The following is a 20603-nucleotide window of genomic DNA, read 5'->3' as shown; positions in this document are numbered from 1 at the left end:
TTCCTGGACCCTGTCATAACTCTGAGCCCTCCTTGGTTTACAACCACCATTCTGAAGAAATGGAATTTTACCACTGAAAAGAAATCTATTCTTCCTAGCCAAATATTGGTGGTGGCAAACCCATTCTGGTTATAGGTCCATTTAGTGGCATGGATCCCATTGAAAGGCATTTGTAAACATTCTGATGGGATCCCCACACTCCAGTTGAGAGAATTAAGTGTGATTTCCTCTTTCAGGTCCTAGTTACTCTAAGAAATTACATTTTAATCCCCATCAGGCATATTCCAAGTCATTTGGCCTTGAGAGGTCTTCTCTCCTTTTGGTGCTATCTTTTGCCTTTGTTCCTTCATTTTGGCAGAGCCTACAATGAGGGCGATTACGCATTACAGAGAAAAACCCTCACAAAAATCTGTGTGCTTTTCTCCTTTGTCTCTTCGGTTAAATATGGCCCCAGGGATTGCAAACTAAAAATGAAACAAGACAAAAAAGCAACCTCCTTTCTCAAACAGCCTACAACCTGGCAGTATTCATAGCAACTTCTGTAACCATGAATAATTCAGTCATGAAGTGTGCAACCTGTGGAGGGCTAGTGGTTACCACAGATGCTTCACAATTTATTTTTAATTTGTGGCTTCACTGCCTCTTCATGGGGACCCCACTTACCTTTCTTCCACCAAGCACTTCGTATTCTTTACTTCCTCCTCTTTTGGGAGCATTTGTTTCAGTGTTTGGCATTAAATCTTCTAGCACTTGGTAGATTTTTTTTCTATTAAGACAGAACATTCCTTGGTCAAGAACGTATGTGGCCACAAAGTCTAAAGGAGAAGCCGGAGTCTTTTTAAAACACCAGTTGGGGTGTGAGTGAATGGGTCTATTATATTATTAGGGCTTTGGTTCCGGACATTTCTCCAGAAAGAATGTTGGTCTTGGCCCCAGCTACTTTCTTCTCGAGCCTTGGTCATGTCAGGGATCTTGTATGTGCATCCACTTGCTTGTCTGAATTCTTGATGATCCCATAAAAAGAATGTATGGATTTCCACCAAATTAATTACAATGACTTGCTCTGAAATAGAATGCTTAATTTAACCTAATATTTAAAATTTAAGCATATCTAGGCTTTAGGTGAGAGAGGTGATTATAATATATCCAGACCATTGTTACAGCACATTCCATCATAGAATAGTTTTCAGAAATAGCTGTTCAATTAGTACAGGTTTCATATTTGCACAATACCTTTGTAGATGTCACCACCTTGCTTTCGTTATCAAAATACAGACCCCCTGGCGCGAATATTTGTCTCTTTTTATTGTCACCAAAAATAGATCTCATGACTTTCAGAACATGCAGACAAAGCTTTGATGGTCTCCTTTTTAGTAACTGAATAGAATAATAAAATAGAGATGCCTGCCCTTTCAGTGTTAATACCAAAGTTCCTTCTACCGCAATGTTACGGGTAATGAAGCCATTTTTTCCAGACATGGCATGGTGCCTCCTATTTCTGCATTCCAAACCTGAAGCCAACCCTAAGAAAACTGAGACGAAGGCTTTTCTTAGCCTTCTGTGCACTCTTTGAACTAACCTTTACTTTCATGTTTTATGCTGTATCCATTGCACATCTTTTACAGTTTTTCAGAGAAATATTATTTGATCTGAGAATGTCTAAAAGTGCCTGGTACATATTTGCCCTGGTGCGTGCCAATAAGCTTCCAGATTTTGTTCTTGATCCAGCTGTTGACATACCTTGCGTGGATTCGTGGTCCTTGCGTGGACCATGTTGAACACTGCTGAACACTGGTGTTGAGCAAACAAATGGTAGTTATGTCTGCGAATGAGTCGTGTCTATTTAAACTGAAAATGTGCCAGCTGTGTTTACATCATTAGTACCAAACTTCCCAATTAAACTGTTGATACTATAAATATAGTACACAACTGTCTTAGAAAGGGGGCTTACGTCAGCATTCTTCTTATGGCTTATTGCACTGGCTTTGAGAATCATCAACCCAATGGCAACTGCCAAACAGGGAAACATTGAGTCCATTTCAGGGCATCTGGTATCAGTGTTTCATTTGGGGAATGACACGTGCTAAGATTACTTTTTGACTGGTTCTTTCCCAACCAGATCTTATTTTAAAGGAAATGTTTTTGTGTTGACTGCTTAGAGAATGTTCTGTAGATGACATTTGCTTCATGGTTTTGGAAGACATTCTTTTCAAGCTTCTCCATCCATAAGTATTTGTGTTTCCAAGCTCTTATGCCTGAAATAAACATGATAGCATCTGTGTGAACTGAATATTCTAAGGAGGTTATATAGAAATTGCTGCTTGTGAGGACTTCACAAAGCTGGAGGATTTTTTACTATGAAATTCAGTTCACCTTTGAATGGCAAACCCTTCATTTCCCCAAATCTGAAAGTTTTCTTCTTATATTTGTCATGGTTTTCTCTGCCTAAACCTAGGGCACTGAGAATGCCCTATGGAGGAATATTCTTTCGACCAAAAGAGAATTTGAATGTCCACCAATTGCAGGGTGAGTTAGCTGCATGTTTCTTGGTATTTCCATTGCACGTACCTGCAATGTACTCCTTGCATCTCCTCTCCTCATTGAGCCTTCTCTTCTTGATTTCTTCCTATCCTTCTACTTCTCTCTGAAGTAGACAAGCACTTCTGCTAAACAAAAGAAATTCCGGTTCATAATCCCCTGGCTGGGTACATACCCTGAGGAATGGGCACATTTCCATGGCACAGGATGACATAAGCTTTGAGTTTCTTTTTCTCATAGTCAAAACTACTTTCATTTCAAGGTACTGAGCTATTTATATTCAACTGGAGTATGCATATTCTGTCTTTCCAAGGAAATTAGATTTATTTGTATGTTCCAGAGGATAGCCTCTGTACCTTCTCAATAAATTTGTTCTTGAATCTTTGGGAACTCTCCTGACACCTACTCTGTGGGTCCCCCTGTATTCTGTGACCGAAGCACATTGGTCGGGCCAGCTGCCCCCAATTATCTGTGTTCTAATCATTTGTTCCTTTTCTGTTGTACCCCTCCCTCCTGATCAGTCTGTCTTCTGCTACACAGAGGTTGCTTAATGCTTTCCACCCAGGGGAGAGAGACAGAATACAGAATGTCCTAGGGTAATAAAGGATGCAATACAAATCCAGCCTTTAAAAGCAAATGGAACGATAGGAAAACTCAAAGACAAGGAAAAACAAGATGGAAATATTACTTTATATTGTTCTGTTTATTTTTTAACATGAAAATGGGCATCTGCTCTCATTCTGCATCAGGATAAAATTTCTATCTTATTTTTCCCTGGGCTATGTCACATCCTCTTATGGCACCTTCTTCCACTTGCACTTAGGTAGAACAGATCACACCAAAAAATGCCCACTTCATGTGATCTAAGAAAACTGAAAGGATTCCGCCTTCATAGAAAAGTGTTTTGGATTATGAGGTACTTCTGTTTTCAGGATCCATGTTCCCTTTATTTAAGTGTGAATCGAGAATTGCCTGAAATGCGTTTCTTACTAGGACTACCAGATTTAGCAATTTAAAAAAATACAAGAAATAATAGTTGAATTTGAATTTTAGATAACAAGTATTTTAAGTATAAGTATGTCCCAAATATTGCATGGGGTATACTTATCCTGATAAATCTGAAATTTAAATTTAACTGGGCTCCCACATTTGATCTGGCCACACAATTTATTTGTAATCTGAAACTTTGTGTCTAGACTTAAATATATTAAGATTTGCTCTTACTTTTTAGAGAGCCTATTCGTGCTAATTGTCTAAAATTTAATTGTTTGTTTAACAATATGGAGAATCATCTTGAGAGAAGTCCATTTCAGCCTGAGGACCAATCACAGCTATCCTGGAATCTTGATTATGATGGGTGCCCATGTAGTGGATCTTGTTTTGATCTGGTTATACTTTATTGTCTTATACGGCCTGGCTACTCCTAGCTTTTAGAGGGACTAGGGGCCAGAATCCTCAACATTATATTCCAGTTGGGCATTTTACTATGAAAATCCCATTCATCAAGGGTGTTTCTCTCAGTGGCTAGTGGGATGGCTACCAGTGTAGCCTAGGAGAATCAGTGTATACCCAAGCCAATTTTAATTTTGCTGCTCAGTGCCTGGGAAAGCAATCATGTGCACATAATGAAAGGAAAAGAGAATTAACCTCTGGATGACATATTTTGTCCTAGGCCTCTACTATAATGACTCACTGGATGGGGTATATGATAATAGGGAAATAATATGTGTGATTGTATTTGCTTTTGGTTCAATGTTTAATGATAGAACCACATAAAATGTATATCCTTGTCACTAAAAGAGAAAAAAAAAATCCTTTCTTGGAGAACAATGACCAATGACCAATGTGCCTTGTATTTGCTCCATTTCTCTTCTTGCTTATAAAATATTTCTATTTCTTTGCAGCAATTTGGTAAAATCTTAGATGTTGAAATTATTTTTAATGAGCGAGGCTCAAAGGTAAGCAACTTAATTCACCTCAGAATTGTTTAGCTTATTTTAAAATGCTTACTATGAATAAGGGGAAACAACTGCACTGTTTTAATCAGCACCTTGTGGAAATACACTCCAGTGGGAATTCCCTGAGAGGCCACCTCCAGTTTCCAAAATGGTGGGAAATACATTGGGTTCAGTTTAGAATGTATAAGGGGGTAATTTAAAATTGCTGTTTTGTATCTATCTATATATATCAAGTTTCCAGAGGAAAATTACCCATGCTTAAAAAAATAATGTTGTTGCAACATTTTTGTTTTTCAGTGATAATTATGTTCTTTATATTAAAAAGTGAGTTGATAGTCTCATGAGCAGGTAAATATGTGATTATTCTGTATTAATAAAGTGCAGTTATTTTCCTGGGTTGTAGGGGAGAAAATTTCATATACACCAACCTCTTGAATATAATTTTATTCATTAAGATGCTTACCGATCCACGTTTTGCAACTTGCCGTTGCTTTGAATTGATTTTTTCTAGGAAACCAATTTTAAAGTAGATTTTCCTAGAGCTAACAGTGTTAGTAAAAATCGAGGATTGTATGAAGAGGCTCCAGCACCTTCAAAATGGAAATACGTTAAGCACAAAAAATAAACTCTTCCAAAACATCCTCTGGATCAATAGGCATCTAAGTGTGGTCCCCAGACCAGCAGCTTCAGCATCACCTGGGAACTTATTAGAAATGCAGATTCTCAGGGTCCAACCCAGACCTGTTGAATCAGATACTCTGAAATGGGGGCCCAGCAATCTGTGTTTTCACAATCCTTGCAGGCCTATTTTTAAAAGTTATAAACACTGCGTCTTTCTGGTTTCAACAAATGCCAGCACTGCATTTAAATGCAGAATACCCCTTTGCGCACTGGTGTTTTGTGGGAACTGAAGTGAACTCCTTCTACCTGGACCTACAGAAAACTCAAGAGCACCATCAGAATCTCCCTTGGGGGAAAACAGTGCATTAAGCATATGAACAGATACTCAGTGATAACAGAGAATGATGCTGTCAACGGACTCAGACGTTGACCTCAGCAACCAGAAAGTGAACACTCTCAATAAACTCGGCCGTTTCCATCATGCCCTAGATTGTCAGGAGTTTTCAGCTTCTTTCTCCTTGCATGCCCAGACTGTGAAAGTGCAGGTTGAGAAAGATTGCTTACTAGATACAGAGAGATACTGGTTTTAGCCCCACACCTTTCCTGACTCAGGCAATTTGGGATGTGTCAGTATTCAGGACAGTTACTAAAAAGAAGTGGTTTTATCTAAGGTGGCAAATGCCAGCTTTCTTGGGTATAACAACCATGAGGAAAATATTTGAATTTATTATTTCTTAGGCAATCCGCAGCCTCTCCCTCCTAAGTAGATTTCCTATTAACTGAAGAGAGTGATGCTCGTTGAATTGAAGGATGAAAATTCCAGTATTCTCTTCTTCACAGCCCAAATGTTGTTGTGATATGCCAGATGAGTTTAAAAAAAAGAAAATCAGCCCATTCTACTCTCCAGTTCTGCCCGTTCAGGGACCTTGTCATTCTCTTATGATTTCAGATATTTTACTGTCATTCTTGTAATATGTCAGTGGTTTGACCTACTGTAGGCTGAGGGAAAATAAGTTAACTCTCTTTCTGCTTCTTGTATGAAAATCATTACGGGGACCATTTCTCTGCCTGCAAAGCGAAGGGCATTAAGAGAAAAATGTACCCAGCCTGATGTTTTTCACTCAGGCCTGATGTACTCTTGGCAAAACTATAGGAGATGACCTGGAATGTTGGCCAACTTTCTTCTCATCCCGAGTCTGTAGCACTACTGCTTTTAACGTTTTTTTTTTTTTTTTTAAATTTATTTAATTTATATTTTGTTTTGTAACTTTTGCCAGTTGGAGAAAGCTGTTTAATTCCTTTCAAGAGCTGTTTTGGGACATTAGAAGAATATCATTTGCTATTTTGAAAGTACAATGGCAGTGCTATTTTTAAGATCTCTTCATTCATTCCTGTGATTAGCCTGTCTCTGATGCTTCGGGAATAAGCCCATTTAAGTTTGCTGCATCCGGAGACTGACTTTGTAAAGATGCTTTTTTTTTTTTTTTTGATTAGGAAACATCAAAAATAGCCTCTCTCGGTGGGTTGCTTCCTCCAAAAGAACTAGTCTGGCAGGTGTTAGGGCTGACGGCTTAGGTACGACTGGAGTGTCATCAAGACGGTCCAGCTGGGAACTGCTAAATGGGGGCAGCGGCTCACACAGGGACATTTTTCATATTTGACATTATCCTTTATGGGAAAGGGTTTTATTTGAAGGAACATTTCCATTTTAATGGTTGAGAAACCTGAACCGTTGTTATGACCACATTTTCATCATTTGGTGCTAGAGAAGCAGCCAGCAAATGGGTGAACCCTTACGAGCTAGGAGTTCACCTTCTGGCCATTCTCTTTGGGGACAATACTCAAGACAGGTCACTCAGTGCTTAGTGAGGAAGGCTGTGTGTTCTCTAGGTATTTGGTGTGTGCATGCATGTGTGTGCATATACACCTATACATACGCAAGCAGTGTCTATATTACCCTGGGAATAATGTATAACATAAATAGTTTATGTATATATGGATAGCAAGTATACAGGGAAACCACATTTTAAAAAGATATGCCAGGAGCCAGCCTTGATGGCCTAGCGGTTAAAGTTTGGCACACTCTGCTTCAGCAGCCCAGGTTGGTTCCCAGGTATGGAACCACACCACTCGTCTGTCAGAAGCCATGCTGAGGCAGTGGCTCACAAAGAAGAACCAGAAGAACTTGCAACTTCACCCAACTATGTAGTGGGGCTTTGCGGGGAGGGGAGTAGAAGAAAAAAGGAGGAAGATGGGCAACAGATGTTAGCTTAGGGCGAATCTTCCCCTGCAAAAAAAAAACAAACAAAAGAAAGATATGCCAGACTTTGAAAGTGAAAATTAGATAGCATTTTGGGGTGAGAGATCCCAGAATTCATTTTTCCTTTTAGGAGATTTAAAATCCTTTTGTTTACCTCTGAAACATTTCCTTTGGGGGATACAGCCAGATATAGCTACTTTTCAATATATCTAGGAAATATACAGTCTGATCTTTGACTCAATAGATATCTATAAGTACCAGGTACATTCCAGGTACAGGACTGGTGAACCCTTCATGAGTGAGACAGAAGTGCTTCCTGTCCTCGTAGATTTTCCTGAGTAGCAAGAGTGACAGACCGTTAAGAGAAACAACGGCAGTAAAGTGTGCTATGCTCTCTGGCAAATGAGAAGCTGCTGAGATTCCAAGCAGGGAGACCAATATTGTCAGAAGGTAGGAAGGCTTCTGGGAAGAAGGGGCATTTAAGCTGAGAGTGGAAGATGAGTCAGGATTTCCCAGGGAAGGGCAGGAGGGAAGATGTTTTGTCAGGGCGAGGGAGTTGCGTATGCAGAAGCCATTGGGAAGAAGTGAGATGGGAAGCTCTTAGGCCCACAGGAAAAGGAACCTTCAGACTCTTCTAACAGCTCCCCTCTTATAAATAGATAAGAGTTCTCTGCACGAGAAACTAAAGGGATTGGATTTTCATAGAAGACGAAAAATCAGTGCGCTCCTCCATCCTGAGTGCGTCAGAGCCTTTATTTAAGACATAAAATGTGTTTGCGTTAATATGAAAAAGGAAGATATCACCTTCAAATATGCCGTAAGACCAAAAGAGAAAAATAACTGGGATACAAGAAGGTCAGAATTTATGATTCACAAGATGATTTTAAAATAAGCAAGTCATGCTGGTTTGACGGTCCGTCTTGGGGTTGCTATCATCTGGTCTATTGATCTTGCCTTCTCGTCATAGGGCGGCACACATCACAGATTCCCTTCTCCAGCAACATTGTGCCTTCTCTCAGCTTTACCCTTCTGTTCCAAGAAACCTGGAAAGCAGAGTTCTTATCCAGCATTCAGAGAGCATCTGAGGCCCCTCCGTGTAGCTCCTCATGCACTCTTGATCTTTAAGAGGTTACACACCAGCATTGCACTCAGTTCCTATGCTCTCCAGGCCAACCCTGAATGTGCATGTTCTGGTCCCCTTTTTAATGCTGAGATAAAAATATTCAGAATAGTTTTAAGAACTGCAAGTTGCAGTTTCCTTGAGACAAAATTCTGACCCTGAGAGAGGTCAAAACAAACAGCCTCAGCACCTCCTTCAAAGTTGCCCAGCACCTGTGCTTGATAGAGAGGGTACCTGAAAATGGCCTGGTTATGGTCTCTGTTTATGGCATAGCTCCCTGGTGAGAATTCTGGTGATCTTCAGACCCAGGGAGGCCATATCACTTCTCGTCCCGGTGAGAGGTGAGATTGTCCAGTGGAACGGGTTGGAAAGTCCCTTTGGTATTTGGGGGACTGTTTCTGGAGCAAGCTCTCGATGAACTCAACTCATCAAATCTCAGCTAGTCATCTCAGCAGCTTGAAAGGAGAAGTATCCAGCGGCTCAAAAAAAGAGAGAAGTTTAGCAAAAAATGATGGGAGTAAGAATACTAATAAAAAGAATCAACAGATTATCTTTACTTCAAAACAAAGTGAGAACTTAATAGGGTGGAGTACTTCCTTTGTAGTTTGTGAACTTTCCTTGGGATTCAAAATATGTTTCTATTTCCACTTTCTTCTCTCCTTGTCATACATAATACAGATTTTAGGCCAATGTAGTTTGCCTTGGGTTTAGATTAGATTGGTGATGACTTGATTCTTTGAGATGAGGTTAGACTGGTGGGTTGAATGTTGAGTTTCACCTGGCTGCGTTCTTCCCAGTGCTGTGGTAAGAATGATTGTTAGTGCCTATAGACAGCAGTGATGCCAGCAAGCCCCCCATTGATGAGACTCAGACTACGAACTTTCTTTCTTTGCCTAGTGAGAGAACTACCTATCCCGATACAGCTAGCATCCTAGTTTCTCTTATTATTTATCAAATGTTTCACGCTGCTGTGGATGCTAGAGAGCTAGGCTTAGAGGTGAAAAAGAGAATCTCACTATGGGATTTTGGCTGTACCCTACACCTGAGATGCAAATAACTTAGGTAGATACTCACCTCAAAAAGTTCATGCTGCTCCATAGGTTGCTCTGTAGAAATCAGCAATATCATATTCTCCTTCACACAGTGAACCAAAACCTTCTTTTGATGGTGCTTAGTGATATAAGGGGCCGTGGAAAGCCAATTGCTGGGCCATACGGAGAACTTTTTTGGCAAACAGGTTTCTCGGCTCCATTCAGGGATTCTGATCTGGTGGATATGTGGCAGGACTCAGGAATCTAAATGTTTAATATGCTCCTCAGTTCCTCCCAATGTACATCTAAGTGTGGGACCCATCGGCCAAGAATCAGAACCATCAAATAGAGCGATCCTCCTCCAATTCTGTCTTTTGCCCATCGAAGAGCTGTTATTTCCAAACCATTCAGCTAGGAGGTATAGTTGAATATCCAACATGGTCCTTCTCATGGAGCATATAATCTTATATTAATGAAATAATTTAGACCTATCCTAACCACAGATCCTCGCTATGAGAAATATTATGAAAGGTAATTTGTCCTAACCCACACAGTAAAGACATTTATTTTTTTTCTCTATAGAATCGTGTCAAATAATCAGCTACTCTAGCTTGAATGCATCCATAGCTGGTGCCTGCTACGGATGAGCTCAGATTAACGGAAGATTCTCTTTGAGGCAGATCATTGGGCACACCTCTCAAATAGCCTGAGCTTCAGAGATCACATTAGTGCCCTAGTGAGGGATTGGTGGTTAACACTAGTTGGTTATGACCACCTGTTATTTGTAATAACTGTGTATGTTATTAGTTTAGCAGAATATCATACTGCCCCAAGTAAGCGTAAAGCTTACCTCCACCATTATGAACTTCCACCCGGTGCAAATAGGGATCCCAATACCTTGCGTTATTTCACCCAGTTTGCACTGTGAAAACCAGAATGAGCTGGGCAAATTTACACTGGAATTGTTTCAAAAGGTTGGTGTATATTTCTGAACAAGATGTACAAATATTTTTAAGGGTTTTAAAAATAATGTGCCATATTTTCTGTTACTCTTCTTAGGAACAGTGTCAGTGAAGAAAAAAGATGGATTTTGACAATGTTTAGTGGGGTTGTTTTTTGTGGCTGAGATATTAAAATATGCCAATGGTGAAGACAAGGGCCTATTTGTTATCTATCAATAAAAGAGGAATGGCTCAGAGTGTTATTACAAATAACATTCTATTAACGAACCGTCTTTATTTTCGACCTGTTGATATGACAAATGAATACCAGCATTCTGTCTTAGAACTTTACAATACACATTTCCATTTTCGGTTGATAAAGTAGTCTGGAAAGTTGACAGATTCAGAAGCATGTACGTTATTTGAGGGGAGGGGGAAGTTATTAATATTAAAAAATGTTACTTGAACTGTTTGCATTATTAATCAATTGATGTTTAGTTCTATTCATTTCATGTGATTATTTTGTTTATTAGATCAAAGAGGTTAAGATTTATTATAAAAAAAGGTCTTTCCTTTTTTTAGGCTTCTAATTTTTATTTTTGGGGAGTAAAGGCTGTAGAATTGACAACTTCAAATAACCCTAAAATTGCATGAAAAAGAGATGTTCTTAAAACCACACGGCATGACTCTTTAGGCGATGTTAGAAGATTTTGGCATTCATTGTTGAATTTCGTGCACATGTTTTATTTTCTTTTATTCTTAATTTGCATGTCAAGAAAGTGGTTCCCTTATTTTTTCCTCGTTATTTCATTTTCTTCTCTGTGAAGACACTGTAAATTTATTTTGATCTCATTTTCTTTCCGTTAGATTTATTTTCTTCTGTAGTGACATTTAGAAAGGTATTTTGGGTATCATTCTTTGAATTCTTCAGGGGTTACAGCTAACGGGTGACAGAAAAAAAAAATCTTGTTCACATTTGTCGCTTACTTATTGCACATCTTAGTATTCTTATAATTTCTCTAATTTGCATGTTACAGAACTGAAGCCAGGACAAGACATAGAAATTAAAGCAAGAGAACGTTACACAGTGGTCGTTGACTGAAATAATAATCTGCATGTTGTTTTCCCTTCTCCCTCCTGCATGCAGGGATTTGGTTTCGTAACTTTCGAAAATAGTGCCGATGCGGACAGGGCGAGGGAGAAATTACACGGCACCGTGGTAGAGGGCCGTAAAATCGAGGTGCATGTCCAAAATATTTTCCTTTACATCTTTTTTATAAATGTCTGCTTCACGCTCATTCGTCGTTTCAGATGCATCATTCTGTCTTGTATGTGACCCTCCCCCTTCTCATTGTTTATATATATATATATATTTATATATAAAAAGGAAAACTGGCCTTACTTTTTTTTCTTTAATTTTACTTTATTATGTTACTCTTATGACTGCTGAAAGGTGGATGGCAAAAGTGAGACAAAAGAAAGGTTAATCTGAAAGTTTTTTTTTTTTTTTTTTTTTCTGTGTTTTATAGTCAATGGGTGCGATAGGTTCCAAACAGTGGAGAGAGTGTGGCCAAACGAAATAAAATACAGAGCAGTTTCTTCTTTTCTTTTCTTTTTCTTTCCACTGCAGGGTTGACGAGGGATCCACAGTGGTGTGCAAATTAAGCCAAATTGTCAAAGAAATAGCGTTCGAAAGAATGATTGTTTAAAAAAAAAATGAGAGGTCTTTGTCATTAAACCTTTCATTTTTTTTTTTTTTTTAAAGAAGCCAGTTTGAATCTTTGTATTCTTTTGGTAGTAAAGTGAACGACCAAAAAGGATTTCCTGTTCCATATCTGGCCCCCCTGCATTGAAAAAATGCTAAAATTCCAATACTCAGAATCTACTCTTTCTACCACTGGATCTCCCTCAACGTGGCCACAGGGTCATATTTGTTAAAACTTGAAAAAAAAAAAAATACCAGTTAAAAATGCTTTAGTCTTTGGAGTAAGATGTTGCATATTTTGCCTTTCATTTTCCCCCCTCGACGATAACGCTTAGGCCCCTCACCAAACTCTCAGTAACCATGGTAACTGTATACAAACCCATGCTGGCGATGGCGGTGAATGGTAAGTGGTGAAGTCCATCTGCCGTTTCACGTATTTAGTGCTGATATATCTATATACATATATATATACCACGTGAATTTTTTTGACTTGTTGTATTAAGTTTTCTTGATGCTCTATTTTTTTGGATATTGGTACGCCTGTAATTGAGTGTACGTTCTAAGCTAGCCTGGGAGGCTCTGACTGGATTGAGACATGACCGGTGCACATCTTACTCAGATCGTTAACTCCATATTGTGTTAAACAATGCACCCTCTCTTTTATCCTTTTGTTAGCTGTGACTTTAAAGCTTGAATGATTTCGTTAATTCTTGCGATGTAAAAGGCTCTTGTTCCAAGTGTTGAATGCTAGATGTTGCTTCCCGGATGGTTCTTCCCTCCTACAGTGTTGCACACGGCTAAAACTTGTTTGTCCCTTTTTTTGACATTTATGTGCTCTTGTACCTTGTCTCTCCCCTCTTCTACTCCACTGCATGTTCCTTCATATGAACTTTATTTTATGTTTAAAAAATATTTCTTGTTTCTGTGTTACCATGGAGTACACGCATGCATTTAAATCTTCAATTATGCAGTTCCTTTTAATTTGCTTTTACTGTCTCCTTATTAAACTTTTAAATGATATGACATTGCTTTATTGAAATGATTTGTAAGTTAAAATGGTTATGAAGTAAATGTAATTATAAAATGTATGATTTTGTTATGCACCTACTGCCTTTTATAAATTAAAATGCATTTTAGTTTTTTCTTTAATAAGTAATCACAGTCATAATGCATGCAACTAATTGAAGTGTGAGCTGGCCCTGGAACTTGTGCTCATTTGCGTTTTCTATGTACATAGGTAAATAATGCCACAGCACGTGTAATGACAAATAAAAAGACTGTCAACCCTTATACAAACGGTAAGTGAGATTGGCCTTTGACAAGAAACCGTCTCTACTGCTGATAACTCTGAATCTATAAGTACCTTAACAAGGGGATCTGTTTCAACAAGCCATGTGCGCCTCAGCATGGCCCCTGTGTCCTTGTTGCTGACCTGCTACGGTGAACCACCTGAATCAATATGATAATTTTCACAACAAAGGCAAATTTAGTTTTCCGGTTAGGCGCGTGTGCCCTTCTTCCAGTCTCTCCGGAATAACTCCCATTTGGGGTGAGATACCGTCATTATTTGGGGATTGGTTGGGTAATTTAATTTGTTGCTATTATAGTAAGTTAAGGGAGGGCGTTTTTTTTTTTATCACCCCCTCCTCATCGATCACTAATCATTTCTGGATAGGCAACTGCAGAATTTGCTTCTGGCTTTGAGTCTTCTCTGGAGTTATTAGGCTTTTGAAGTGGCTTGGAGGGTGCCTCGCGATGAGTTCCATGGTGACGGCAGAATGCATGAGTACGTTATTCGCTCCTCTCTGTGTTGCCTGGTGGTGACCTTTGGGGCCCCGTGAGGATGTTGCTGTGCACTGCAGACCCATTCAGGACAGTGCACTTCTGCACTTACTAACCCAGAACCCATCTCAAAACTCCTCATAATAAGAATTCACAACATATATGATGAGTCATTAAAAATGTTCAGGGGGCTGGCCTGGTGGCGCAGCGGTTAAGTTCACACGTTCCACGTCAGTGACCTGGGGTTTGCCCGTTCGGATCCCAGGTGCAGACATGGCACCGCTTGGCAAGCCATGCTGTGTTAGGCATCCCACATATAAAGTAGAGGAAGATGGGCATGAAAGTTAGCTCAGGGCCAGGCTTCCTCAGCAAAAACAGGAGGACTGACAGTAGTTAGCTCAGGGCTAATCTTCCTCAAAAAAAAAAAAAAAAAGTTCAAACATTTGGATTCTTTATTCCCTCTCAGGATAAATCTCTCTTAAGATATATGGGGGGAAACCTGCTGATATGCTAATTGCATACGTCATTCTATCAAACATTAGAAAGTCATGCAGTAAGTTAGAATATGTATGCTTAGTGGTGTATGATACCCATTAAAATGAGCAGGATGAACACTATGAAGGGCCCGTAAGGAATAAAAAATTCTAAAATAAAAAATTACATGTAGAGTATGATTTCAACTAAATTATTGTAGTCAGAATGCCAAAATGCTAATGGTTGAGTTGAATTGTCAGACGAAAGATATTTTTTCTTTGTTTCATGGGTTTTTAAAAATAATATAATTTTATTACCATCCTACGGGAAAATGTATGGAATTTTCCATTTTTAACATTTTAATTATGTGTGAAACATGGAAATACAGAGTCATTTTAAAAAGAAAAGAAACATTAAAGAAAAAGCCAAAATACATTTTGAATAACGCCACTGCCAACTTGGTTCCTTCCTCCCAACTCAGAAGATGCCACTATTACAGATTATTACCTATACTTTTATTTTGTATTTTTATGCATATATATGAATATAGTAAGTATATATTTATAGTATTCACAGTACTGTGTACGTGCTTTTTATAAAAATGGTATTGTGGTGTACATGCCATTTTCAATTGGCTTTTGTAAATCAATATTGAGTCCTTTCAATGTTAGTACATATAGACCAAAATCATTCTTTGTAGTGGTTATGTAATATTCCATTAAGGTTGATTCTGACTTTCCACACTGATTGAAATTCAAGGTTTATTTTACTGCTGTAAAAGATAGTATTAGCATTTGGTAGTTCTATTTATGTTTTTCTTCTTTCTTGCGCCAATGGCTACCAATTTGGCCAAGTCGGTTTGTTCTTATTTTTAAAAGGGCCACCGTTAAGCAGAGATGTACCCTCAGTATAATAGGGCTCTAAGTTGAAAGACCAGAAGAATTATTTATTCTGCTGATCCATTTTCCCAGCTCCAGCAACCCAAGACATCTCCTTAAATGGTATAGAAAATTTCCACAACAGACTTTGAATGCCCAGTGCTGAAATGAAGCAAACCTCTGAATTATGTGCCAAGAATCTTTCTACCTGAGTAAAAATGTTAGCTCTGCAACTTGCCAGAGTTAATACATGATGACATCAATCAGACTATTGGGCATTTTCTTTAATTATGAAGTAGCCATCGTGTGTGTGTGTGCACACGCATGTTCTCATGCATATGCATAGGTGCTCGTGTGTGCTGTTTACATGAGAAAAATGAAGCAAGGGAAGTCAAATATTGTTCCTTAAGCCATATGTATGCATATTTATTTTAAAGAAAGAGTTATTGATCAATGTCATACCCAGAGGCTGAAAACTGAACCTGTGGGATTTTTGGACACAATTCAAAGCCCATTCATTAATAGCCAACATTTCTGGAACACTGACTGTATGGCATTATGTTAAGTATTTTATAAATGCAATGGGCCCACGTGAAGTCCTATAAAGATAATATAGTTATCCTTATTTTAAGATGCAAAAGCTGAGGCTAGATGGCATGAAGTAATTGGTGAATTCTTTTCCTTTTATTATGGAGTAACAAGATCTTGTATGAATGCATCACTTCCGCCCCATCATCTTCCAGAACTATACTCCAATGACAATCAGTTACGTGACAAAAAGATTATTAATTATGCAGCCCCAAATTCCTGCCAGATGTTGGCATAAACACCCCACATCCCATTCCAGGTAGCCATGTTTTCTTCCTTTTCAGGAATAAGCCATGTGGGTCTCTCATCCATGCACCTGGAAAAAGAGACACTCAGAGGCTTATCCTGTCTCATGGGCCGAGCATGGTACCCAAGGGTAGATGGACAGTCACAGTGGAACTGACTGGAAGATCAAATGCAAATCCTAATGACGTAAAGACAGTTGGCTTCTACAGAAGACATCACAGAGACTTTTGGTATTCAAAGAAAAGCAGTTCTCGAAGCTTTTCCAATCTTTAATTCATGCGTATCATCACTACAAATAAATTTTCCCATAAATTGCAATATAACATAACTGAAAATATAGGGGGCCCTCTCAGAGCCTTAACAAGAGTGACTCTATTAAAAGGGAATATTATCACCACAGAAAAAGAAAGTGGTATCTATGTGAGATGATGGATACGTTAATTAGCTTGATTGTGGCAAGTATTTTACAAAGTATAGGTATATCAAATCAGCGGGTTGAATACCTTAAATATATACAAATTTCAGTTGTCCACTATAGCTCAATAAAGCTGCGGGAAAACAAAAGAGGATCAGTGAAGTCATATTGAACAAAGAAAATTAAGTGATCAGGGAGATTCGTTCAGTAGCTACCTAATTCACTCTCACAGACCATCGAACTTACGCTTCAGCAAAATCATACATTACTAGAGTCATCAAATTTTGAGGTCGTCCTGCAATGGTGAAATGTAGCTATCAATGCCAGCATCACCTTCATGCGTTCCTTCAATTGTGTTTCCAACCAAAGTTTAAGCAGCTGCAAAGTTTCTAGTAATGAGTAAGATTGGCCCCTAAATGCAATGAGGCACATGGCTAGGAGGCTCTGCAATAGAGGGCCATAGTTAATAACATCATGGAAGATGCAGATTCCATTTCCCAGGACATTTGGATTTGGCTGTAAGAGAAGACTGTAGAATGACGTATAGGGATCTGGAACTCTACCCTTCAGAACACTCTAGAAAGAGGGAATTGGGCTTCTTCTGTATTCCTGATTTTTCCTGAGGACGCCAACCCTCAGAGAGGAGTTGGGCTTTACTGTGCTCATTGGAGATGAAATGTTTGCTCTGCAAAACAAGTTGAGGACCTGATTCTCAAGGATTCCCTGGAGGTTGGAGAAGCATGAGTGTTGGGTAAAGATCTTTTCTTCTCTTAGAGATCGTAGGAAGGATGAAAACTGCACAAAAAGATACAAGACTATATGGAGAGGTGAACTTTGTATCAGCTCTGCCGTACACTGGCTGTTGAACTGCAGACAAGTTTTAGAAACTCTCTACACATCAGTTTTCTCACGTAGGAACTGTAGATATAATGGGACCTATTCCATAGGCTATTGGTAATCATTACTGGAGATAAAGTACACAACAGAATCCCAGGGGTACAAAGTGCCCTAAAAAATTAATTACATACTAATCTCAATAATAAGCAGTCGTTGTGTTCCTTTTTAGGCTGTAGATAGTAAGTTGAATTGCCCGATGGACCTACTAGTTTAAGGATCAAATATTCAAATGCCAACAGGGCAGGTAAAAATAAATAAGCAAAGAGAGAGGGTCTGAAAAACTCACCATCTTTTTAGAGTGTCTTTCATTTTCATACTGAGAAAAGCAAAATATTTCTCTATTAGAAGAAAAAACAGCCCAGGGCAACAATCAAAGATGGCTGACATTTGGCCTCCAAGCCAGGTGTACGTTAGGGAGCAGGGGTGTCTATGACTAACTGGGGAGTTAAGTGGGGTGGTCCCTGTTCACCCCCAGCAAATTGGTCTATGGAGGAGTCTTAACCTAAAGTTGCCATTTCTACTAATGCTTCAAAAGAAACAGAAATCCTGTGTTTTAGATGAAATCTAAATGTTGGCAGTGAATACATGTTGCAAAAAAAAAAGAAAAAAATTACTGAGTGAACCAAACAAAATACATCTGTGCACAATGTGCACTTTTCATTTTGGGCATTGCCTCCTGCACCATTTCAGCCATCAGGTCTCGGGCATCTTTAGAACATGCCTTTAGAAAGCATTGGTGTGCAGTTTTGGGAACCCCTGTGGTGTCTTTAAGGGTACTTTCTTGAATGTGCTTCTTTGCTACCCAACCCGGCAAAGCCCTAGAGAAGATGAGAGCAGATTTTTTGTGTGCACATTTAAACTTGCCTTTTAACATCAAATACAGCCATAGTTAACACTGGGGATCTTGGCCAGCATTTTTCTAAAGAAGGCTGGCAGATGACCTTTGAGAAGCTAAATTTGAGGAGAGCTCTGATTTGCATGCAGCCCCTCAAGGCCCAGCCACAGAGGGGTTTCTCTAAACTGCTCATGTGTCTGATATGGAGCAAGACCCCCATGTGTCTGGTCTCTGCTCCATTGCCTTGTTGTATGGAGGGCCCTGGGAGGTTAGGAGTGGTGGGTTTTATCAGCTGTTCTCCTTTTGTCGTAAGCCTCATTGTTCAGTTTAATGTCCTTGATCAAAATCTCTGAATTTGCAAGGCCTGGGGACATACACAGACTGCCTGAGAAATTAAAACTGGGATCATTTGGTCTGTCTTCCAGACAGTGCAGGCTCATGTCTCCAGCAGAGTTATTTATCCCAAGGGTCTCTTCCAGGTACTAGAAGGAGTCACAGGGACTAGGGGGCTATTTGCATGTGATTTGCATATATTTACATAAGCCTGCATGAGTTCTCTAAGTCTGAGTGGAGGTGATTTTCAAGGGCTGGATTCTCATCGTCTTCCCCTTGAAGACAGTCATCTCTTAAAGGGTCCTTTATTAGATGTATATCAGGAAGCAGGTCATTGGAGGGTGGAAGTAGAAAGAATCCTAGCCAAAGGGGAATGAGTCCATTAGAAAAAGCTCTCTATTCCTTCAGTTCCTTTAGAACAAAACTAAGTAAAGATTTATGGAGCTCCAACTATCTGCCAAATGCAGTTTTAGATGCTGGAAATTTACATCAGACGGCAGTCCTGCTGACTTTACCATTAATTTTAATGAAGGAGTATGGTTATAAAAAAATTAAGAACAAAGAAAGAAAGAAAAAGAGATAAACCCAGGTAGTGTTCACAGCTATGCAGAAAAGAAAAATAAGAGTTGAATCAGGTAGTAACTCTAAAGAGTAGGGTGAGTGGTGTTAAGTAGCCTGTGCTGGTAAGACATTGGAGACCTAAATATCATCAGGTCAACTTTGTCAAGAACTGGGGAGAGTTCTCCAAGTAGAAGGAACAGCAGTGAGTACAATCTAGAATGATCTAGAATGATCTTGGGTGGTTTCATAAAGATTAAAAAGGCCTGTGTCATTGTGGTTTGAAGAGAAGGGAACAGTGGTACAAAATAAGTGGACAGAGGTTAGCTCATGTGAGCTTTTAGGCCAAGGTAAAGAATTTGTGTTCTTCTAAGTTAAGAAAGAAGCTGTTGAATTCTGAGTAGCAGAATGAGATAGGTGACTTAGTTTTTAAAAATTGATTTGGCCACTATGAATAGAAAGGATGAAGCAAGGGAGGATGGAAGGGAGAAGGAGTAAGAGGAGATGGTGAGAGTTAGGACATTGTTGCTGTAGACTTGTTCAGGAAAGAAACAGAAGTGTCTTGGCCTGGGACAGTGGCAATGGAGAGGGAGAGAAGTAGAGAGAGTGGAAACATCTTTTCAAAGTCTAAACAATAGGATTTTCTAATAGATGGTACATGGGATATGAGGGTAAGGGAAGAATCAGGGAATTATTGATGAAGAATTTTGTTTGGAGGAACCAAGTGGATGGAGATGCCATTTGCTGAAGAGGAAGACATGGTGAGGAAGAGTCTTCAGGAGAGGAAGGAGATGAGAATTTGGGTTCAGAAAGGCCTTTGTTTTCCCTACAGTAGGAGTGGAGCCGTCTTGTTTAGGAGAAAGCACTAGTGATGAGGAGAAGGGGAAAATTTCCCCTAATGTTCCCATGATGACCTGAGCAGTCTTGTTTCATTTTGCTGCTGACAGATTCCCAGTTGGTCTCTTATAGAGACCTTATCAATTACCTCTCTCAATGAATACTTGCAGACATGAGATGACACAGATCTCCTGATCAGGGAGAGTATCACTTGATTTCTATTATTTTTGTGTTGAATGAAAGTTTTCCATAAGTAGACTTAGTAAACTGGTAGATAACTGGTAGATAGGTAGATAGTGGCATTAAGTAGCCTGCCCTGGAAGACTTTGGAGGCCAACATAACATCAGGTCAACTTTGTCAAGAGCTGATCAATCAATGGGTCTATTGATAGAAAATAGATGATAGAGGGAAAGAGAGAGACAGAGATAACAGATAGATACATAAATAGATAGATGATAGAGATAGATAGATAATAGATAGTGGCACTAAGTATCCTGCCCTGGAAGACTATGGAGACCTAAATAATATCAGATAAACTTTTTCAAGAGCTGATCAATCAATTGACAGATAAATAGATGATAAATG

The 20603-nt window shown here is 39.1% G+C and overlaps 1 protein-coding gene across 50 annotated transcripts in view; it reads left to right on the top strand.

Moving 5' to 3' along the window:
• RBFOX1 (RNA binding fox-1 homolog 1) overlaps window positions 1-20603 on the top strand; it is a 1988870-nt gene that overhangs the window by 1862253 nt on the left and 106014 nt on the right. For all 50 annotated transcript variants that reach the window (XM_070566832.1, XM_070566855.1, XM_070566844.1 and 47 more), the window contains 3 exons: window positions 4443-4496; window positions 11617-11709; window positions 13412-13472. In XM_070566832.1, the coding sequence (XP_070422933.1) occupies window positions 4443-4496; window positions 11617-11709; window positions 13412-13472 (208 nt within the window). The remainder of the gene's footprint in view (window positions 1-4442; window positions 4497-11616; window positions 11710-13411; window positions 13473-20603) is intronic.

Source organism: Equus przewalskii, chromosome 12 (assembly GCF_037783145.1).
Source record: "Equus przewalskii isolate Varuska chromosome 12, EquPr2, whole genome shotgun sequence".
Lineage (NCBI taxonomy): Eukaryota > Metazoa > Chordata > Mammalia > Perissodactyla > Equidae > Equus > Equus przewalskii.
This window is presented reverse-complemented; position numbering and strand designations above follow the sequence as displayed.